Raw genomic sequence first — 20191 nt, forward strand, 5'->3', positions numbered from 1 at the left:
CTGCTTGCTGTGCGGGGGGGAGGGGAGGAAGAGAGAGGCTAATGTCAGGGTGTCCCCCTCCCGCTTGCTCCTACACCCTGCTTACCGCATCTTCCATAGAGCAAGGGGGACACACAACAGGGCTCAGGGCAGAGAGAGCTTGTGGGCAGCAGCAGCTGCGGTTTCAGCAAGCTGATCTAATTAACAAGGCAGAGTACTTAAAGGGGAAATGTGTATCTCTCTCTCACACACAGTGTGTGTCTCTCTTTGTCTGCGATGCTCTCTCCCTCCATTCCTGCTGCCTTATAGACTGTGAGAGTTAACCTTTGAGGGCTCAGCGAGTTGCTAGTTCATCATTTAGCAGGAAGGCATTCCCTGGAAAATATTCCACCCTCTCACTCCTCCACCTCAACCAAGCTTCACAATCATCACTGTGTACAGTATTAAATTGTTTAAAACTTATACTGTGTGTGCGTGTGTGTGTGTATATATATGTGTATAAAATAAATGTAATATAGTCTTTTGTCTGATGGAAAAAAATTCCCTGGAACCTAACACCCTCATTTACATTAATTCTTATGGGGAAATTGGATTCACTTACATTGTTTTGCTTAAAGTCACATTTTTCAGGAATATTAACTACACGGTTAAGTGAGGAATTACTGTAATATGATTGTAAACCACAGTTTCCGGCCAATAGAAGCTGTGGAGTTGGTGCTTGAGGCAGGGGCAGCACATGGAGACCCCCACCCCCAGCTGCTCCCAGAGGCTGCAGGGACATGCCCGCCGCTTCTGGGAGCAGCACAGGGCCATGGCAGACAGGAAGCCTGCCTTAGCCCTGCTGCGCCACTGGACTTTTAGCAGCCTAAAATCTGCCTTTTTGGCTTCAGTCGCTTCAGGGAGATTATGATGTTATGAGTCTGATCTAATATCTCATTGAAGGATGACAGGGCCAAAAGAGTTAATTAACTCACAGACTGACTTGAGCCATGGCCGAACTTTAGAGGCTTGTTAGGAAAATATATAAATGAATAAAGCTTTGAAATGCAAGTCTGCATTGTTAGAGGTAGAAGGGGAGATGTTTGCTCAGGTCTTGTGATGTAAGCAAATAAGTCTTGTCTATTACCATGGCTTTGATTCAAAGATCAGAAAAGGAATATTAACATTTAGGAAGATACTGGAGTGAAATAGTATTATTGTCTGTGTCTCTTTGCAGGTTGTGGTAACCTGTATCTGAACTGTTTAATGGATAAATTACTCTGTGCTAATTGCCAGGATGTTTCGGAGGAGGAGTTAAGCCTATTGTTTTCTCAGGCCAAAAGACTGCTGGAAACATATAAGAACCTTGGGATATGATCCTACTTCACCTCAAATCTGCTTTGGGTTTCTAGAAGCGGAAACCTTAAGCCATAAGGATTGAGATCCCCAGTCATTGACTGGAGCCACCTTGAATATGGACATTGGACTATAACCTCTGGACTATTTCTAAAAGGACTTTTGGCAACTGCAAGCTCACCTAAATTATAATTGGGTGTGTGGCTGACCCTTTGGGGTTGGAAGACCCGTTTCTTTTATATGATGAGATAAGATTTTCAGGAATCATCATCATATCTGACAGGTGTGTCTGGACGGAGGCCTGGGGCTGGGCACTTTAAGGGAACTGCAGTGTTTGAACTTCTAAGTAACCAGTGAGGTAGGTAGAAGCTGTTCTGTGCTGACTTGGTAGATCTAAGTATTGGAATAACCACCAGCCTCTGGCGTTTGTCTGCCCAGTTTTGTTTGCAGTTCACCCTCAGCTGGCTCCCACGGGCAGCACCGTCACAGAGATAGAGCCTGATTCTGTGAGACTCCCAGCGAAACTGGGAGGGTTGACAACCCTTCGTCTAGCTGTAGCATTTCAAGTGTAGACAAGCCCGGAGTCCCTCATTTCTGCCCAGGATGCTCTTGGCAGGCTTGCCTGTTAGAGACCAATGGAGTTTTTGTGTTCTCCCCTTCCTCTTTACTTGACTCAGCCCTTTTATATTTTACGGGTATATCATCATACAAGGCATTTCTTCCTGTCCCTCAAGTGGTGTCCCTGAGTTCGTTTTGCCATGTCCACTCTCTGCATCCCAAATACCAACAGCTAGAAAAAGATGGAGCTTCAAACTTATCAGGAACCTACCACTAGCCAGAGGCTGACTTACCCTTCAAGTAGGGTCCTGGGGAAACAACTTGGTTAGAATCAGAGAAAGTGGGAGGCCTGGGCTTCTTATCAGTGCCTATTGTGATAGACCCAGGCCAGTTGGGTATAGCCTTTTGAGTACCGGGACGTGGGCGAGTGCTAGCTCGCCTGCTGCTGAAAGCCCCTCCTCCAGCCTAGGGAGGGGCCACGAAACCCGGAACCCACCAGTTGGGTATAGCAGAAGGCAGATCTACTGGCCACTGGATTAACAGTTTTCTGTTCCCTGACTGACCAGAGCAGGGGCTGCTCCAGGCTAATGTGATCACCTGACTCTAATTAAGGCCCCGCTGATACTATAAACAGGGTTCACTCCAGTCAGGCAGAGGAGAGCCAGAGGAGAGGAAGTGCGGCTGAAGGGCTGGTTAATGAAGACACCCTCAAACCATTGCTAAGGGAGCCCTAAGGTAACGGAGAAGCAGGAGATCTATGGGAAAGTGGCCCAGGGAAATGTAGCAACTCTGGCAGTGAAAGGTTGGCTGCCAACTGTTGCTACCATTAGGGTCCCTGGGCTGGAACCCGGAGTAGAGGGCAGGCCTGGGTTCCCCCCAACCCACTACTACAGGAACATCTCCTGGCAGGGGAAGTTAGGCCCCTGTCAGGACAGGAGGCTAAACTGTTCTGAAATAAACCCCCAGGGACAACAGAGACTGTGGGAGTTCTCTCACCAACCTCCTTGCTGGCCTATGATGAAAAGGGCTCAGTAGACTGTAACCCTGGCCCTAGACAGAGAAGGGCTATGTGGAGGGTCACAGTGAGCCACTGAGGCTAGCATAAACCGCCTAGAAGCGCAGGACCCGTGGGGGCAAGGTCAGAGCTCTGCCACACTATGTAATAGCTTGCTATTGTGTGTGCCCCTCCTACTTTGCTCATCTGTCACATTTACCTGTGTCTAGAGTAGTGGACTAGTCCATTTTTGATAAATCCAGTGATGCTTCTATTCAAAGAGGGCTCTCCAGGAGCTATTTCTACCTTCCTGGGTAGGACCTGAGGACAGCCTCCTAAAGTTGCACAAGTGTAATTATGTACATCTACACAGCCTGTCGCAACAAGCCTCTGAATCTGGGTTGATAGACTTGGGCTTTTGGGGCTTGTAGTATCGTGCTAAAAATAGCTGTGTAGAAGTTGTGCCTTGGGCTCTGAAGCCTATGCATGCAGGAGGGATTCGGCCTGAGCTGCAACTTAAAAGCATTTATCTACACTGTTGTTTGTAGTGTGAGCCTCACAAGCCCAAGTCTGTTGACCTGGGCTCAGAGGCTGAGCTGCTGGTTGTGTAGATCAGTGGTGCCCAAACTTTTCCTCTTGTGCCTCCTCCTACCAATAATGGAATGTATCTGCGCCTCCCTGTGTCTGAGAGCAGAGTTGTGGCCTGGGGCTGGTGGCCCAGAGCGGGGGCTGACAGCCAAGCCACAGCTGGGAGCAGGGACAGGGACAGGGCAGCGGCCTGTGACTGGGAGCGGAGCTGGGGTCACACCTGGGGCTGGAGCAGAGCTGGGGGCAGAGCAGGGCTGGGTGAGGCTGCCTTCACACCCTCCCATGGAGGCTGTCCTGTGCCTCACTGGACAGGGCTCGCCCCACAGTTTGGGGACCACTGCTGTAAATGTATACTATGTGAGCTCAGCAGCTAGTAAGGCTACAGCTGGGATAGGCACAGGGACCAGCTTTCCTATCTCCTGAGGAGGCCCCCTAGAGAGTGGGCTCATAGCTGGAGTTGGATTGGTGATCCCTACAAAATAGTAACTTATCCTGCCTTTCCTGGAGCATCCTAACAATTATCTGATCCTAACTGAAACCTGTTCACCCCAGAGGTGGCGGCAATTTCAGTGGTAGGTATTTGTACAGGGTTTGATCCCAGAGTCCATGTGTACCCAGATCTCCTATTGACTATAGCCAGAGTGTCAATTGTGCTGTTAATTACTAGTCTGCCATGCCAGGGTATTGTTGAATCACCAGCTGCTATTAATCTAACATAGAGCAACAGTGGCGAGGAAAGCACTTCTTCATTTATATCTGTCCCAGAGCTTGCTACTGTGGGTTTTGGATGTGGGCAAGTCTACTCTTATCTGAGCCTCTGCCATGTTAAGATTTGATTACTGCACTGTACGGCCCTTTATATACAGATGCACCTTAAACTGATCTTGATACTGAAGTTGGTGCTTATTAAGGAGCATATCTTACTGGGAGAATGAGACATCAGTGACTCTGCATGTCGCCTGTTGGTTTTGGAGTGGAGTTTAAGGTGTTTGCTGTCAACTATAAACCCCTAAATGACTTGGTTCCTGCTTATAGGGCCTTGCAAGTCTCCTCTCCTGGGCCACAGCTGTGGTTAGTGAAGGTGCCTGAACTGAAGTCCCCTTGGTTTAAATGAGAAGGAGATGCTGACAGGGCATTTTCTTTGAGGGCCCTTGACTTTGGAACTCATTCTTTGTGATGCTTTTTGGGGGTATCCAGGGTTCTGAGAAATCTTGCTACCACCCACCCTTAGAGATAAGTTATGCTGTCTGCTCATCTCTGCAAAAGATCCAGGGTATCTGTTTGTACACATAGACATTTCAGAGCAAACCGCTGTCTTTATTCATAGGCAGGACATGCTCCTGTTTGTTCTTTTTGTTTCCTGTATACTCCTTTCTTGTAGATTTTGTCATCTCTTAACTGATACCTGGTTCAGTATGCAAATAGGCCTCCATTGTGGAGTGGACAGTACAGATGTGACCAGACAGGGACGTCTAAGCATCTGTTACCTCCTGCCTGAAAGGAACCTGTCTGAGGCATGTCACCTTGACCTGCCTTACTTTAAGAACATAATTTTCAGTATAGATACATAACTTCTTAAATATTATACTTGCATACATTTTACAATGATTATGATGACCATTAGTAGAGACCTTACATGCCACCTTTGGTGAAGTACTATGTATGTCCCTGACCCAAGGGATCCCTGTAAAACCCCATATGCCCTCTGCCAGTTGGCATCAAGAGGACCCTGAGTCACACTCCTTAGTCACCTAGGACTGAAATAGCCCAGGTGTATTGGCCATCAGGGTACCCAGACTTTTGGGGAGGGAGGAACATAAGGGCTGGTATTTGTGGATGAGACTGTTTTGATTTTCTCACTGATTGTTTTAAAGTTAGGGAGTTATTTCTTTTGTGGATGTATATATGTGGCACTTGTATCAAAGGTGCCTGGATCCTCAAACAAATCATTTTAAAATAGTTGTTATAAGTAGAAATTAATAAGGAATCACAGGATCAGATCCTGTACTTCACAAGTATGATAGATCCTAAAGCACCTTACTGTGTGGTTGAAAGGACACTATATAAATGTAAGAAAATTACTTTGGATGCATGAGACCAGATATGGAGAAACTGTTACTGAGATTTCTTGCTATGTGTACAGATAGTCTTTTAAAGAACCTTCAGTTTTTGCAAGCTTTTTCCTTAATTGTTCTCTTTCTGTTCTGGCTTTAGGCTGGATTCCCAGTGGGCATAGATCTACGAACACGAGTTCTTCAGTTTGTAGAAGACAGAATGCAAACTACTATGGTAATATACAACTTTCATTGATTGGATGCAATATAAAATGTGTGTATAAATAGCCTCCTGTGTATTATTCCTTGGGTACAGTCAGCGCTCCTGGGGGAATTCTGTGCCAAAAAATAAAAAATTCTGTGCACAATATTTTAAAATACTGCAAAATACTGTGTATTTTATTTGTCAAAATAACACAATGTAATCATACTGGTTTCAATTATTTTGGTAATTTTATTTCAAAATACCCGTCAAAAACTATGTCTGTAACAGTACAGACAACAAAAAAGATTCAAGAAATGTTTTTGACAAATAGATTCCTTACTAGGCATATTAATACAGAACTTTGAGTAATTCATTTAAATGACAATTCAGAAATGTATCTTCTGTACCCCTCAGAAGCAGTGCAAAGGCTTGGGGGAGTCAGGGGTAACAGAGGAGCTGAGGGAGAGGGAAGTAATTGCTCAGAAACAGCTTGGTGAGTGAACCTTGAGGGTTGTTGGGTGTGGGTGGGAGAAGTATGGATAAGGGTTTTTTGGGGGAGAGAGATTGTTAGGGAGTTGGAGAGCCTCCCTCATGCTGACCCTGGCTGACCACTAGCCTCTCCCATTCAGTCAGGCACATCTGCCCCTGTCCCCATGTGTCCCTGCACTTTCCTTCCCATGCTCCCCCTTCCTTGGTCCCCATTTGGCCCTGCACACCCCCAACCCCAGTGTCCCTGCACCCCGACTCCCATTTAGCCTCCGCTCTAGTCTATCCCCCTCACTAGCCTTTTTGACTCTCTATGTGACTCCCCCCAACAGCCCTGTATGCTCTGCTCTGTCCGTCCCCCCATATCTCATCTTCCTCACAGCCATGTCGCTATCAGAAAATCAGCCTCTGCTTTCTCCCTATTGGCTGCTACATGAGCTGGCTGCCCTCTGTTTTGGTGCCACAGCAGCCCCTGTTGAGTGAAAGGTGCAACTGCAGTGCCAATCCTGTAGAATGTATCTTCTGCAGAGAAAAAAAAAATCTGTGCAGTACCTGAATTCTGCACTTGTGCAGTGATGCAGAATTCCCCCAGGAGTAAGTCAGAGCTTGAGTGGATTATGTGATCTCACGTTAGTGCGATGCATGAAGTGGTGTTTCAATTTCTAGTTTTCACTCCATGTGCTACCTACTTATTCAATTCATAGGCCCTTCAAATAGAAGCAGAGGATCCCAAGGGTATGTTTGTGGGAGGGAACCTGTGACGTTGTTTAAATGCTGCAGTACTTAGTTATCACAGTTGGGCCCCTTTTTTTCTTTTCCAGAATGAGGATTTCTGAACATGCCTTGAATTTCCACACTCATACCTTGCTAAGTGTTTGCTGTAGGATTTTCTAAAATTTTAAGGAATATTTTAATTATTCACTCTTTTTTCCTAACCTCTCCCCACAGCTAACTGGAATAATAATTGGCGCTGCAGTGGCATTGCCCCTTATAGGGATTTTTGTGTTTGTCGTTTACAGAAAGGTGAAGCAATCTAGTAAGTACTCAACTTGCTACACATGTGTTAAAACAGAATCTTCTCAGTGGTTTCCTTTGCCCTACTCATTCCTTAATGTAATATGATAGAGCCAGTGCTTGTTCTAGAGGTAATGATTCAAACTGGAAAATAGCCTTAAAAGGACACAGAATTTGTATTGCATTGCTGATTGTGTTAACTGTCCAAGTGCATACAGTGTTTAGGAAGCTTAAAATTCGGTGAATTTAGTTCCTTTAGCATATAATAAACTCCATGGGATCACAGTCAATATGTAAATAACTTGGTGTAATCAGGAAATGTCACTGAGTTTGAATGGGACAGAGGTGAAAATTGGGGGCATCCGTGTGAGGGATAATTGACAGATCCAGTGCGCAGCTGTAGAAGGAGTTCTAATCTTTGGGAGAGAGGTGAAAGGCCCTGCATGACCTTTTAAAAAATTAAATTTATAACAACTGCTCCTTGTGCTCTGGTATTGGAGACCTGTTAAGTTCCTTCTTCAGCTGTCTGTTGTCTGGCCTGGTCTGTTGGAGCAGAAATGATATAAATGAGACATGTGGTGGATCAAAGTCCAAATTCTAGACATCGTGTCTCCGTGGCAGTAAGGGACTGAAAGTACTATGGAGGCAGTATCCCTGGTGGCTGAGAGGAGGGCCCTTAGTATGGTTCTTGGGCCAACTTGCGGGCTGTTGTCATGCTCCAGAGAAAGTGTGCTGGTGGGATTCTTAGCCCTTCTCTCTCTCGACAGATCTAGAACTCATTCTCCTTCTCAACTGGCAAACATTCCTGAACTTTGCTGTACATTTCCCTTTTCTGCTCTCCCTGCTTTGTGTTGAAACTTAGCCCTGGTCTACTCTATGAGTTTAGGTTGAATTTAGCAGCATTAGATTGATTTAACCCTGCACCCGTCCACATGACGAAGCCATTTTTGTTGCCTTAAAGGGCTCTTAAAATCGATTTCTGTACTCCTCCCCGAGGGGATTAGCACTGAAATCGACATCGCAGGGTCAAATTTGGAGTAGTGTGGACACAATTCGACAGTATTGGCTTCCGGGAGCTATCCCAGAGTGCTCCATTGTGACTGCTCTGGACAGCACTTTCAACTCAGATGCACTAGCCAGGTACACAGGAAAAGCCCTTAGGAACTTTTTGAATTTCATTTCCCGTTTGGCTAGATGGACCTTTGGTCTGACCCAGTACAGCCGTTTGTATGTTCTTGTGTAAGCCTACCAAAAAACCAAAGAGGCAAACGGCCACTCTGGGTCAGAGCCCTAGACATACCACTTCTATGATAAGATGCATTGAATTCTAGGGGGTGGGGGTGGGGGCTACCACTACCCCACCCTGTCTGTGGACACCTGCAAGGAGTGAGTCTCATGCAACAGGGATGAGGAAGATGAGGAGGTGGAGGAGGATGAGGATAGTGCATAGCACGCAAGCGGAGAAACCATTCTCCCTGACAGCCAGGAACTGTTTTTCACCCTGGAGCCAATACCCTCCCAAGTCAGGCTCACAGACCACGAAGCCAGAGAACGCACCTCTGGTGAGTGTACCTTTGTAAATATAATGCCTGGTTTAAAAGCAAGCGTGTTTAATGATTAATTTGCCCTGAAGACTTGGATGCATTCACGGCCAATACAGCCCCTCTTTTTAAATGGCCAACCCAACGGGTTCTTGGTATGGGAAAGGAGGGCGCTGCTGTTTGAAGCCATTCCCACATGTTATGAAGGTTGAAGGCGAAAGACTGTGGCTTACCATGGCTGCCTGCAAGCCGAATTCTGTTGCCCGGCCCTGCATGTGTGATCTCTCACACCAAACTGGCCTCAATATAAGAGGCAAAATATGACCTTGTACTGAAAGCACCTGTACTATGTAATGTTAATAACTTCATTCACTGTGAAAGAGTCTACCCATTGTTCTCTAAAATGTGTCTTTTTAAATACTATTCTCCCTTTTTTTCCTCCTGCAGCTGCAAATGTTTCAACCCTCCCCCTATCATCTTGGTCCCAGATGCTAGCACAGATAAGAAGGTTAAAAAAAACTCACTCGTGATGAAATGTTCTCTGAGCTCATGCAGTCCTCCCGCACTGAAAGAGCTCTGGCATCTGGTGGAGCTGCAGGAAAGGCAGCAGGAGCACAGACCGCCACTGCAGCCCCTGTGTAACCACCTGCCCTCCTCCCCAAGTTCCATTTCCTTTTCACCCAGATGCCCAAGAACGTGTAGGGGGGCCCTCTGGGCCCCCAACCACTCCACCCCAGAGGACTGCCCAAGCAACAAAAGGTTGGCATTCAATAAGTTTTGAAGTGCAGTGTGGCCTTGTCCTTCCCTCCTCCCCACATCCACCACCCCACCCCTTCTGGACTACCTTGGCAGTTATCCCCCCATTTGTGTGATGAAGTAATAAAGAATGCATGATTTGAAACAATAATAACTTTATTGCCTTTGCAAATGGTGATTGAAGTGGGAAAGGTGGTTGGCTTACAGGGAAGTAGAGTGAACCAAGGGGGCGGGTTTTCATCAAGAGAAACAAACAGAACTGTCACACCATAGCCTGGCAAGTCATGAAACTGGTTTTCAAAGGTTTCTGATGTGCAGGGCACCCTGCTGTGCTCTTCTAATCGCCCTGGTGTCTGGCTGCGCTTAATCAGTGGCCAAGCGATTTGCCTCAACCTCCTACCCCGACATAAACTTCTCCCCGTTACTCTCACAGATATTGTAGACCACACAGCAAATAGCAATAACAATTGGAATATTGGTTTTGCTGAGGTCTACCCGAGTCAGTAAACTGCACCAGCGTGCTTTTAAGTGTCCAAATGCACATTCTAGCATCATTCTGCACTTGCTCAGCCTATAGTTGAACAGCTCCTTACTACTGTCCAGGCTGCCTGTGTATGGCTTCATGAGCCATGGCATTAAGGAGTAGGCTGGGTCCCCAAGGATAATTACAGGGATTTCAACATTCCCAACAGTTATTTTCTGGTCTGGAAAGAAAGTCCCTTCCTGCAGCTGTTCAAACAGACCAGAGTTCCTGAAGATGCAAGTGTCATGTACCTTTCCTGGCCATCTTGCATTGATGTTGGTGAAACATCCCTTGTGATCGATCAGTGCTTGCAGCACCATTGAAAAGTACCCCTTGCGGTTTATGTACTGGCTGTCAAGGTGGTCTGGTCCCGAAGATAGGGATATGCGTTCCTTCTGTCGCCCCACCACAGTTAGGGAGTCTCATTGCAGCAAAGCCATCCACTATGACCTGCACATTTCCCAGAGTCACTACCTTTGATAGCAGCAGCTCAGTGATTGCATTGGCTTCTTGGATCACAGCAGCTCCCACCATAGATTTATCCACTCCAAATTGATTCCCAACTGACCGGTAGCTGTCTGGCGTTGCAAGCTTCCACAGGGCTATTGCCACTCGCTTCGCAACTGTGAAGGCTGCTCTCGTCTTGGTATTCTTGTGCTTCAGGGCAGGGGAAGGCAAGTCACAAAGTTCCATGGAAGTGCCCTTACGCACGCAGAAGTTTTGCAGCCACTAGGAGTCATCCCAGACCTGCAACACTATACGGTTCCACCAGTCTATGCTTGTTTCCCGGGCCCAGAATCGGCATTCTGGAGCATGAACCTGCCCCATTACCACCATGATGTTCAAATTGCCAGGGTCGGTGGTTTGAGAGAAGTCTGTGTCCATGTCCTCATCGCTATCGTGATTGCCCTGTCGTCGCCTCCTCGTCTGCTTTTGCAGGTTCTGCACATACTGCAAGATAATGTGCGAGGTGTTTACAATGCTCACAACAGCAGCGATGAGCTGAGCGGGCTCCATGCTTGCCATGGTATGGCGTCAGCAGGAAAGCAGAGTTGCAGCGGAAGTGGTGGATGATGACAGATACCACGAGAATAGATGTTTCTACCGAACGACGAGAGGACCTGCGAGGTGGATTCATGGCACCAGAAGTTGAAGTGGTGGATGACTTGAGCTCATTTACTCTATTGAGCTCAGTCATCATTTACTCAATTGAGACTGAGCTCATTTACAACAGCAGGAGAGCAGAGTTGCAGCGGAAGCGGTGTATGATGATGGTTTGCAGACCTACTGCACCGTCTGCTGTCAGCAGCACCCAGGACGCAACTGCTGTGGTGATGGTGAGCTGAGCGGGCTCCATGCTTGCTGTGGTATGGCATCTGTACAGAAAAAAGATGCGAAACGATTGCTGTTGCTTTCACTGAGGGAGGGGCGACTGACGATGTACCCAAAACCACCCGCAACAAAGTTTTTGCCCAATCATGCATTGGGAGCTTAACCCAGAATTCCAACGGGTGGCGGAGACTGCAGGAACTGTGGGATAGCTACCCACAGTGTACCACTCCATGAGTTGATGCTAGCCACGGTATTGAGGACGCACTCCGCTGACCTACTGCTGTTAGTGGGGACATACACGATCGACTGTATAAAATCACTTTTTAAAGATCAACTTCTATAAATTCGACCTAATTTATACACATACCCTTAGTTCATTTAATAAATCTATTGCACAAGTGAGAGGTGCCTATATCAAAGGGAAAAGCAGACAAACAGCATAGATTACTGCTGTTCTGTATTTCCAATATCAGGCAGTGCTAACAGCCCTTGGTTTCTTTAAATCCTTTTTTTCGATTTCCCTCCTGTGCGTCTCCCGCTCCCAAAAGCTGTCTGAGCTCATCAGAGCTTCTGAAAGTATCACAAATGCTTTTTGAAGAGTGTTAAAAACAAAATGCAAGCCTTTTATCACCTCGATCATGAGGGTGAATGTGAACTGGACAAACAAAGCTTTAACATCTGACTTTAGGTGAGTGTTTTTGACTGTTTGAAAATAAGACAGAGTTGAGAGTGATTTTTGGGCTTGATGGTTCAGGGGCTATATGGGAAATTCGAATTTCCCTTCAGTGAACTTCAGCTGTTTTATTTTCCTGTATCTCCTTCTGGGCTGCACGCTGTTATGGATAGGGGACTGTTATTGCAGATCCTTATGCTTCAGTAGTTAGCCATGTAACCAACATAGGCGCCAACTCTGTGGGTGCTCCAGACCATGGGAAATAAAAATGGTGGGTGCTCTGCACCTGCTGGCAATACCCCCACCCCCAATCAGGTCCTCCCTGTCCCCCTAGCGCCTTCTGGTGGTCCTGCTGATCAGCACATCCCCCTTACCCCTCAGCACCTTCTGCCCGCTGGTGGTCAGCTGTCCAGTGGCATGCAGGAGGAGCTGGGCGGAGCATGGGCATGGTGCGCTCGAGGGCTCAGTTCATAGAATTATAGATTATTAGGGTTGGAAGGGACCTCAGGAGATCATCTAGTCCAACCCCCTGCTCAAAGCAGGACCAATCTCCAAATCTCTAAATGGCCCCCTCAAGGACTGAGCTCACAACCCTGGGTTTAGCAGGCCAATGCTCAAACCACTGAGCTATCCCACCTGGGTTGGGGCAGGAAGGGGCAGGGCAAGGCCTTGAGGGAATGGGTGGAGTCTGGGGCGGAGCCGAGGGGGAGTACCCCCTGGCACATTAGGAAGTTGGCACCTCTGGTGACCAGCGTTGATCTGCATAGCTGAGAGCTTTCTCTAGGATCTAACCATAGTCTGCTAAAGGACTCTGAGAGCGTAATTGCATTCAGCATCTTTCTCACAGACTCTGTGCCTTCTTGTGAGAGCAGGCCCTGCTCTAGATAAAGAGGAGCTTTGGAAATGGGAATGGTTCCTAAAATTGCCTGCCTCAGATGGCATGACTGGCAGTTATTCAGCACTATAGGGATTCTGCACCTATGACGTTAAAGCTGCTTGGAAAGTATGAATGAAACATATCCTTCAGGGAGTAATACTTAGAAATACTAATGTGTTTAGAGATCTACCTCTCTGTGGGGAGGGGATGGTGGGAAGAAACTTCTGGAACTGTCCTTATTTTCTCTTCCTCTCCTCACTAAGCATTATGATGACCTTCTCTTCGGGGAAATAAGCATTGAATTTGGCTCCCTTTGGTCAGTGTTGCTTCCAGAACTGACTAGAAGAAGTCTCACACTCTGGCTTCCCTACCATTTGTATTTTTGCTATCTCCATAGCAGTTTTTGACCCCATGATACCACCAATCTGTGTTCCTTGAGATACACCCCATAATCAACTACATTGTGAGGCAGAAGTAACACAGGGTTAAATTAGTCCACTGACAACTTGAACGTAGGTAGCTCATCATCCCAAAAGAGTGTTTGGACAGAATAGATTTCTTTCTTGGAATTCATTTGAAATTGTACTGTCAAAGAGGCGTGGGTTTTTGGTCTAGTCTCCAACAGGAACAGTCGAGAGTTTCACATGAATTTCTGTTAGTAATACAAGTTGGATTCCAACTAGTGAGCAAGGTCAATGCATCTGCATGCTCCTCTTTCCACTTGTTACAAACTATCTGCCGAGTTATTTGATGATCCTTTTGTGTTTCAGGACAACCTCAGCCCCAGGTGCCTCAGTACAGATTTCGCAAGAGAGACAAAGTAATGTTTTATGGGCGGAAGATCATGAGAAAGGTAAGTACATCTAATGGAGAGGGAAGGGAGGATGGAAAATAAAAATTAAAATCCAGGAAAATAAATGAACTCTCAGATGCCTGACCTGCTTACCATGGTTATTAGCACCAGCCCCACTGCATTTTTTCAGAAGAGAAGTCTCTAATACATTGGGAGTGTCTCTAATACGTTGGGAGTGTCATCTTGGGTCAGACCGTAAGTTTAGTAGTCAGTATCCTGTTAACAGGTAGTGGGTAATGCCTGATGTTTCAAAGCAAGTTCCTCTTTCCCCTAGGAAAGAATTCACTTTTCTAGTTTTGCAGGGCTGTGTGTGGAAGGGGAAGATTCCTTCCTAACTCTTATGGTTACCAGTTTTATAACCTGAGAGATGAGACATGATTGCCCAGGTCTTAGCATGTAAGTATCAAACTTCACTAATAGTTCCTAAACTATCCAACGTCCCCCTTTCCGTCCCTGCTTTTTAAAATCCATTTCAAGTGTATGATTTGGTGACCTCCTGAGACCAATCTGTGTGTGAAGTTTTTTTTTTAAAAACTAACGTATATGTTAAATGCTGAAAGAGAGAGAGTTTAAAATGAACAATTCAGTTTCTTTAAAAAATGTTCCATCCTTGTTTCTATTTTTAGGGTTCTCTCTGTGTTTGTGGTCTTTTATTTTAAGCTGCTTAGATGGCGTGGTGATCTAGAGAGACAGAAAACTAGTTGACAGGTTTCAGAGTGGTAGCTGTGTTAGTCTGTATCAGCAAAAAGGAGGAGGAGTACTTGTGGCACCTTAAAGTCTAACAAATTTATTTGAGCATAAGCTTTCGTGGGCTAAAACCCAGTTGATCGGATGCATGCAGTGGAAAATACAGGACAAAGATATATATACACACACATACAGGAAAAAATGGGTGTTGCCATATTAACTATAATGAGAGTAATCAGTTAAGGTTGGTTATTATCAGCAGGAGAAAAAAAACTTTTGTAGTGATAATCAGGATGGCCCATTTCCAACAGCTGACAAGGAGGTATGAGGAACAGTAGGGGAAAAATTAGCATGGGGAAATAGATTTTACTTTGTGTATTGACCCATCCACTCCCAGTCTTTATTCAAGCCTAATTTAATGGTGTCAGGTTGCAAATTAATTCCAATTCTGCAGTTTCTTGTTGGAGTCTGTTTTTTGAAGTTTTTTTGTTGGAGTATTGCGATTTTGAGGTCTGTAACTGAGTGATCAGAGAGATTAAAGTGTTCTCTGACTGGTTTTTGAATGTTTTAATTCTTGATGTCTGATTTGTGTCCATTTATTCTTGAAACTTTAATAAGGTAATGAGGATTTGCATTTAAAATACTTTTACACTTATCAAAAAAATAAGCTTTTGTGTTGTCCTTAAGATTCAAGCTCATTAATGGGGCATGCATTTGAACTTGAAATTTACCGGTACTGTTATATTTGGAAATAAGATAATTAAAATGACTTCATTCTTCATATGAAAAAAAACTGCTAAGACCTTCGTGTGATGATTTATTCTTGATGTCTATTTAAACCAATAAACCTCATTAATACCTATAACAGCTCCCTACCCTTTCAGTGTAAGTAATGGCAGAGACTCTTGCTATCTTATCTTACCAGGTAAAGTGTTCTTTATTTTTTAGTTTTAATCTGAATAGCATCTTGGCAAAAATGGCATGGATGGGGTTCCTTGATTATTTTATCTCTAGGACTATATAATCAGTGCATGAGGTAGAAAATTAAGTCAGGAGAAATTAAGATTCTAACAGATGTGTTACACAGGCTGTCTTGTACGTGTGTGTGTTATGGTTTTTCATGTAATAGCCCGTACAAGAGCTAGCTGGGGCTCGACCACCTCCGGATTGCAGGGAGCCACACCAGCTCACTATACACAGTTGTCATCGGGGGGAATTAGTCTGTCCGCGGGGGTCTCCCTCGGCAGCCCTTGCAGTAACTGGAATGCTGTGGGCCCAGGCCCTGGGTCAGGGTGGGGCAACAAGGAGTCAGGTCCTCGGGCAGGGCTGAGCAGTAGCAATGCAAACAGTGAGGAGCCCAGGCCTGGGGTCAGGGCAGAGCAACAACATGTCTGGGCTCAGGCCCTCAGGCAGGGTTGAGCAGTAATAATAAGCGCAAGCCTCCTCAGGCCTGAGGGAGGGGGAGACTGCCACCCACAAATTGGGTGGCAGGGGGACACAGGCCCTCCCACTCCACTGTGTCCCAGCCCGGGGCCCTAACAGCGGCAGAAGACCTGCTGCTTAGTGGGGATCCTGGCCGCAACACACCGACATGGGCTCTGGCAGTGCTGCAGCCAGACTGGGGTCAGCTGCCCCCAGGCTACTTCCACACTCCCCCTCGGGTTGTACCTGGGTCCTGGTGTTGGCCTCTGGGGGATCCAGGACCAGACAGGGTGCGATCGGTCAGGTAGGCAACTCCTTCTGGGTAGCGGAGCGCAGGGCAGGTCAGGCAACTCCTCCGGGTAGCAGGCGCAGGGCAGGCTGGCCAGTCTAGGCATCCACTTGGGCTGCGGGTTTTCCAGGCACGGGCTAGGCTGGAGATGTCCGGTCTCTCCAGTGGCTGGGGCCTTACTGAGCTATGAGGGCGAGCCTTTATACTTCTGGGTCGCTGCCTGCCCTCTGAGGGGCGGGCTTTGAGCTCCTAGCTCCGCCCACTCCAGCCTCCGGACGGCTCTTCCCCCTCCGGGCGACGAGGAGCCACACTGCTCACTACATAGCCATTTAACAAGCAATAGAAAACGTGACATATGGACTTGTGGCTGAGATCCCATCTTTGTAGGAATCTTGGAGTTCTGACTACTTCTTTTAACAGTGCTATCTACTGATCCTGTATACCAAAATCTGTATATGGGGGAGGGAATAGTGTCGTTAGACCTGAGCAGAGGCTAGAGGTTTCATGTTCCCTATTATTTATTTATATTACCATAATGCCTGGGTGGCCACTCATGGACCAGGACCTCATTATGGTAGGTGCTGTACAAACCCAGACTGAAAAAAACAGTTAACAATAAATTGAAAGTGTGTGAAGTATCAGAGGGGTAGCCGTGTTAGTCTGGATCTGTAAAAGCAGCAGAGAATCCTGTGGCACCTTATAGACTAACAGATGTTTTGGAGCGTGAGCTTCCGTGGGTGAATACCACTTCGTCAGATGCAGGTAGTGGAATTCCAGGGGCAGGTTATATATATGCTAGCAAGCAAGCTTAGAGATAACGAGGTTAGTTCAGTCAGGGAGGATGAGGCCCTGTTCTAGCGTAGATGTGTGAAACCAAAGGAGGAGAAACCGTCTCTTTTAATTGGCAAGCCATTCACAGTCTTTGTTTAGTCCAGAGCTGATGGTGTCAAATTGCAGATAAACTGAAGCTCACAGTTTCTCTTTGAAGTCTGGTCCTGAAGTTTTTTGCTGCAGGATGGCCACCTTAAAATCTGCTATAGTGTGGCCAGGGAGGTTGAAGTGCTCTCCTACAGGTTTTGTATATTGCATTCCTGATATCTGATTTGTGTCCATTTATCTTTTCCGTAGTGACTGTCCAGTTTGGCCGATATTACATAGCAGAGGGGCATTGTGGCATATGATGGCATATATTACACTGGTGGACGTGCAGGTGAATGAACCGGTGATGGTGTGGCTGATTGGTGTAGGTCCTGTGATGTGTGTCGCGTGGTGTAGATATGTGGGCAGAGTTGGCATCGAGAGTTTGTTGCATGGATTGGTTCCTGAGCTAGAGTTACTATGGTACGGCGTTGCAGTTGCTGGTGAGAATACGTTTCAGGTTGGCAGGTTGTCTGTGGGGAAGGATTGACCTGCCACCCAAGACCTGTGAAAGTGTGGGATCATGTCCAGGATGGGTTGTAGATCCCTGATGATGCGTTGAGAGGGTTTTAGCTGGGGGCTGTGTGATGGCCAGTGGAGTCCTGTTGGTTTCTTTCTTGGGTTGTCTTGCAGTAGGAGGCTTCTGGTACACGTCTGGCTCTGTTGATCTGTTTCCTAAATTTCCTCATGCGTATTGTAGTTTTGAGAATGCTTGGTGGAGATTTTGTAGGTGTTGGCCTCTGTCTGAGGGGTTAGAGCAGATGTGGTTTACCCTCAGTGCTTGGCTGTAGACAATGGATCGTGTGTGGCCCGGGATGGAAGCTGGAGGCATGAAGGTAGGCATAGCAGTCGGTAGGTTTTCGATATTAGGGTGGTGTTAAGTGACCATCACTATTTGCACCGTGGTGCTAGAAGTGGATACCTCCCATGTAGATTGGTCACAGGCTTGAGGTTGATGGTGGGTGGAAGTTGTTGAAATCATGAAAAGTCTCCTTCCCAGGGTCCAGATGATGAAGATTCTGGCTGTCGCGTAGCAGAGAAGGGCGTGGTGGGACGAGAGCTGAGCGAAGCGTTGTTCCAGGTCATCCATAAAAATGGCATATTGTGGGCCCTGCGGTGTCCCATAGCACTGATCTGGGATAATATTGTCATCACTTGAAATAGTGTGGTGATGATAAAGACACGAGCTCAGCAGTATTTTGTGCTGTCATACGGCGAGTACTGTTCCTGACAGATTGTATCCATTCTGTCGTGTGGGACTGTTGTGTAGAGGCTTGGATAGTTCGGGGAGGGACAATCTGATTCGCTCAGGAAATCAGGTGTCACGCGGATAGCTGGGAGTGCTGGTGGCCTAGGTCTAGGATAGAGAGTCCACATATCCAGACACGTCCGTTCATGAAGTGCAAATGGGGGCCCGAGATGATGGGGGTCCAGGATTTCGGGTTTGTGGAATTCTTGGGTGATAATGATAACCCTGGTCGGGGCTCTAAGGCGTATGCCTGATTGTTCCGTCGTAATTCGTAGGGGTTTCTGATGTAGATGGTGCAGTTTCTTAGTTTTCCATCAGTTGGGATTGAGGGACTGCCTGTAGAATTTTGGTTTGGAGAGCTGTCTTGGTGGCCTCTTTTGGAGTCAGATTGTTCATAGATGACAACAAGACCTCTTTTATGCCTCTTTTGTGATAATGTTCAGGTGGTTTGTGGGCTGTGGATGGCTGCTTTCTGCCCGACTAGTTATGGGGGCAACGGTTGTTGTTTTTCCACGATTTTTGCCTTGGACAGTCGGCGGCATTTCAATGTTAAGGTCCAGACTTCATTTTCGACCCTCAGGAGGAGTCCATGTTGGAGTTTCTCTTCTTTTGCGTGGTGGGAGTACCTGTGTATCAGTGCACTGTTTCAGTGTTGTCCTGGAAGTTTCTTTGAGTCGTAGACGGCGAAGTAGGTTTCCAGATGCCCAAACTGTCATGTTTGGTGGGGAGAAGAGTGCAGGCAGAAAGAGTATGTCCCCAGAAGGACAGATTTTCTTCTGGGAATTGAGTGTGTAGTTGGATATGATTGATGATATTGCTGGGTGGGTTAGGGTACTGCGGGGTGTCCCATGTGGAGGTTAGGGAGTTTAGACGCTTACAGTCCTTTTTCTTTGTAGAGAGGTGAAGTGAGTGCTGTAGATCTCCTGTCTTATTTTAGTGAAGTCCGTTTTTATGGAAGTTTGGTTATTAATGAAGGTCTCCAGGTTGGAGAGCTCTTTTTTGATGTTTTCCTGTTTGCTGTATAGGATGCTGATCAGGTGGTTCCTCAGTTTCTTTGACAGTGTATGGCATAATCTCTCACTGTGGTCTGTGTAGTATGTAGATAGCAGTGGATTTTTTACCTTTAGTCCATTTGGTATGATGTCCATGCGTTTGCATTTAGAAAGGAAGATGATATCTGTATTTGTATTTGTATTTGGAGCTCACGCTCCAAAACGTCTGTTAGTCTATAAGGTGCCACAGGATTCTCTGCTGCTTGAAAAGTGTGTTTGTGTCTAGGCCAACAGCATGTATGTGCCGTGCATCTCTAGATAGGCAAACACTCAGGCTTGGTGCTGATTTCCACTGCTCATGCTCACTGTGCAATTTTCAAAAGTTCCTGACTCTTAAGTTCCAGACAGACTTTATTCAAGCTGAATTGTGAATAGACCCTTTAGCTACTCTTTGAGTTTGCATGCTGTGTTTTCAAGTTTAAAAATTCACCTGTTCCTGTACAGGAAAAATGATGAGTGTAAGGTTTTACACCATGAACAAAATATGTGTTCAACCATACCAAATTCAAAAATGGCAGACTGGTTTGTCTTCAGACTTTTCACACAAAGATCAGACACCTTTGGGCAGGATCAAACATGAGCACTTACATCACAAAAGGATTTAAAAATAAAAAAAACTTGAATGATGAAAACAAGATAATAATGGAACTGTTTTTTCAAGCAGAATGATAGAACTTGTTATTAAGTGACTCCTGTTATATTTGTAAATAAATTGCCTGTTTTCACACGGAAGCTTTCAGTAGCAGCAACATCCTGCTTATTACTATGACAGGCTCTGGGGTAATCTTAACAGCTCTGTGTGTGTT

The 20191-nt window shown here is 46.2% G+C and overlaps 1 protein-coding gene across 9 annotated transcripts in view; it reads left to right on the plus strand.

Annotated features, from left to right (window-relative positions):
- The window catches only part of PNPLA7 (patatin like domain 7, lysophospholipase), a 557191-nt gene that overhangs the window by 6961 nt on the left and 530039 nt on the right, over positions 1 to 20191 (plus strand). For all 9 annotated transcript variants that reach the window (XM_075060490.1, XM_075060494.1, XM_075060495.1 and 6 more), the window contains 3 exons: positions 5669 to 5743; positions 7148 to 7235; positions 13686 to 13768. In XM_075060490.1, the coding sequence (XP_074916591.1) occupies positions 5669 to 5743; positions 7148 to 7235; positions 13686 to 13768 (246 nt within the window). The remainder of the gene's footprint in view (positions 1 to 5668; positions 5744 to 7147; positions 7236 to 13685; positions 13769 to 20191) is intronic.

The sequence above is a fragment of the Chelonoidis abingdonii genome, chromosome 24 (assembly GCF_003597395.2).
Source record: "Chelonoidis abingdonii isolate Lonesome George chromosome 24, CheloAbing_2.0, whole genome shotgun sequence".
NCBI classification, from domain to species: domain Eukaryota; kingdom Metazoa; phylum Chordata; order Testudines; family Testudinidae; genus Chelonoidis; species Chelonoidis abingdonii.